General features: G+C 37.9%; 1 protein-coding gene across 1 annotated transcript; it reads left to right on the plus strand.

Moving 5' to 3' along the window:
* The first annotated feature begins 1,998 nt into the window (after nt 1-1,998).
* On the plus strand, nt 1,999-2,262 carry LOC113898389 (keratin-associated protein 7-1). Its single transcript, XM_027551452.1, has one exon. It carries the CDS (start codon nt 1,999-2,001, stop codon nt 2,260-2,262), a length of 264 nt encoding a protein of 87 aa, XP_027407253.1.
* Nucleotides 2,263-3,627: the final 1,365 nt, after the last annotated feature.

Consider the following 3,627-nt stretch of genomic DNA (forward strand, 5'->3'; position numbering starts at 1 on the left):
TTACATGGTAGAATCAGCAGTTAAAAATTTCAAGCAACCATAAAATTGTCAAAATTTAATGAGAGCAGTCACCTTTGTCATCTCCAACCCACAGACATGTTTTCCAGTTTTCTAGGATTAGCTTATGTAGAATTTATACCACCTGGACTCTTGTGGATATAACCTCTATTTTTATTTATTCCTTTTGTTAAAAATTAAATTTGAAAATAGACCTTATCTTTTTGATTCTAACTATAAATTCTCATAACATGCAGTCAGTTTTTAGAATTAAAAAAAGATGTCCAAAATTAGGTAATATGATCTGTAAGAAATTCTTCTGTCAGGAAACCTGAGAGAAGAGGAATTTTAATAGAGAAAATGTCTGGAATGATTAGTTTTGCTCTTTGGGCTCTATAGTTGTCCATTAAGGGGAGAATATGCAAAAGGAGTTGGTATCCAGAATGTTTTCTTTATCTATTTTCAGAGAATCTAGATCTTATAAAAACCAATTCTTTTCTGAACATTTGAATTAGAATAGACTTAGCTTTGCTGATCTCAAATTCTTTCTGGTTTACTTTTGTCATGAGAAGTGGCCATACTTCTGCAAAGTGGGAGCAGAAGTAAGTGCTTCATCTTAAAATACAACTAGTATTACATAATAGATCATGGTATCAAAGCCTGTTTTACTAGGAGTGAACAAGAACCAAGCATGGTATAACACAACTTTAAATTGGGCACCGTTCCACTCAGCTCCAGTGTGGCAACTTCACAACAAGACAGCTTGGCAATGTTCAACATGATTTACAACCAGAGATTGTGTGTTCCCCATGAAAAGAAAACGGTAACAGGGATAATGCTCATAAATGAAATACATGAAAATTACAACCACTTTATCCATAGGTCTCCTATTATTTAGTGTTCTTTCAGCTTCTGTAAAAAGTCTTGTTCTGATGGATTTCTGTAGCAATGTTTAAAAATTGTAAAAATTTGAGATGAAATTCACATAACATAAAGCAAGCCATTTTAATTGGGGGATAATTTTTTTTCCCAAGTTGTGTTGGTTTCTGCTGTACATAAATCAGCCATAAGTATACATACATCCCCTCCCTGTTGAACCTCCCTTCCCCTCATCCCTCCCCTTCTAAAGTGTTAGTGTTAGTCACTCAGTGGTGTCTGACCCTTTGTGACCCCTTGGACTATAGCCTGCCAGGCTCCTCTGTCCGTGGAATTCTCCAGGCAGGAATGCTGGAGTGGGTTGCTATTTCCTTCTCCAGGGGTTCTTCCCTACCCAGGGATTGAACCTGGGTCTCCTGCATTGCAGGCCGATTCTTTACTGTCTGAGCCACCAGGGAAGCCCATGTTGAGCTCCCAGTGTTATATAGCAACTTTCCTTCAGCTATCTATTTTACATATGGTAATGTATATGTTTCAATGCTACAAGATGTAAACACAAGATAAGGCATTTTTAAAGTGAATAATTCACTGGTGATGCAATCACCACCTCTAGTTACAAATAATTTTCCTATTCCAGAAGAAACCCCATACCCATTAATATACCAATGTCTTTGAATGATATATGGAGATAATTTCAAGCTATAAAAGTGTTTACATTGTTGCCAAAGCTTTTTTCAGTTTAGTTATGTCAGCTGGGAGGAGTTTATAATCAGAGAATTTAAACAGCCTCCCAGGATGCAATCAGAACAGTTGTTAAACCATGGGACACTGATGAAAAGAATTCATTTGCATGTCAAGGAAGGCTCTGACTTTGAAGATACAACACATTCCCTTGCAAATAGAAAAGCCAACAAAAATGTGGGCAAAGAGTCTGTGGGTTGCTTTATATGCATTTTATTAGCAATAATAGAAATATCTATGCAAATTTATGGCAAGATGTCTAGGCAAGCATGTCATGCCCACCAGCTTGAGGTATAAAAGGTCCCGTGCAGGACGAGAACTTCATTCCTTCTTGGGTAACTTGCTCCTCACATTCTATCCAAATCCTTCCCAACTCCTGCCACGATGACTCGTTTCTTCTGCTGCGGAAGCTACTTCCCAGGCTATCCTTCCTATGGAACCAATTTCCACAGGACCTTCAGAGCCACCCCCCTGAACTGCGTTGTGCCCCTTGGCTCTCCCCTGAATTATGGTTATGGATGCAATGGCTACAGCTCCCTGGGCTACTGTTTTGGTGGTAGCAACTTTAGCAACCTGGGCTGTGGCTATGGGGGCAGCTGTTATAGGCCATGGGGCTCCGGCTCTGGCTTTGGCTACAGCACCTACTGACGGACCATGACTCCAGATGACTACGGGACTCGCCCTCAATTCTCTGTGTGCAGAACAGCCTGAAAAACAATGACTGTCTTCCTGCCTCCAGCAACGCTTGAGAGAGATACATCTTCCATGTTTTTGCAGTCTTCTTGCTGAGATCCTGATCTTTGACATTGCTGAACAAGTCACCCAGGCATCAAATGCTGAGCTGATACTCATCTACAGCCAGAGCAAGATTTTGTATTTCTCTAACATACTTGAATTTTACTAATGAAGCAGACAGTCTGTCTCCTATGGTAGCTCTGCCCGTGTATCATGAAATTCTGCATCAATATCAATGCATTACTGTTAAATGTGTGAGTAGGAAGGGGTTTTGCTGTTCATCACAATAAATCCAATTCATTCAGCACAAACATTTTTGTTCTGGTTGTTTATTTTATTGTATCTTTTGTTTGTTCATTTTGCTCTCATCAACCAGTTTCAACCTGTGAGGGTGGACTTCAATCACATTTAGGGTGATGCCTAACAATTTTGTCCCTTTATGTTGAGATTCTCAATTTTTAAAAAAATTCTTTAGAAAGTCCTGAATTTAACCAGAATACAGATGACCCTTGAACAGTGTGGGAGGTTAATCCATGTATAATTTATGTTCAGCCCTTTGTGTCTGCGATTTCTCTGCATCCATGGATTCAAACAATGGTAGAGTGTGTAGCATTATAGTGCTTACTACTAAAAAATTCTGCATATAAGTGGACTTTTGAAGTTCAAACCCACTTTATTCAAGAGTCAGTTGTATAGTCTGTACACTGCGATTGTTAGTGTTTCTCTATGCTGATTATAAATAGGAAATTTTCTTAGCTGTTCAATGTTAAAAGAAAGTTCTTTCCTCCTTTCATTATTGACACAATTCCATTTAGCTTCTTCCTCTTTTCCTGCTGTTTATAGAACTCATTATAGAGAGATTTAAACCCCATACACTGTTGGAAAAATTTCCTTAAGTGGAATGAGTTATGAAACTCTTTTTAAGACTTTCTAAGATTTGGTTAATAAAGGCAAGCCAGAAACTAAATCACATAATACTTTTTTCCCTTTTTGGTTGATGGGTTTTATTTTTCCCACCTTATTCACTTCTGATTATATATGTAGGCATATTAAAAATGAAGTATTTGTTCTTTGGAATGATCAATTTAGTTCAGTTCATGATAGTTGCCATCAAAAGCACTTGAAATGATATGTGATCTGCACTTAGAAAATGCTTCCTGAGAAAACTCTGCTCTGTTTGAATTAAAGCTCATTCATTCATGCATAAAGTATTTATTGAACCCCTACCTGTCTCAGAAAAGATGCTCAATAATTGTGCATTGACTTGTTAAATTTCTG

The sequence above is a fragment of the Bos indicus x Bos taurus genome, chromosome 1 (assembly GCF_003369695.1).
Source record: "Bos indicus x Bos taurus breed Angus x Brahman F1 hybrid chromosome 1, Bos_hybrid_MaternalHap_v2.0, whole genome shotgun sequence".
NCBI classification, from domain to species: Eukaryota; Metazoa; Chordata; class Mammalia; order Artiodactyla; family Bovidae; genus Bos; species Bos indicus x Bos taurus.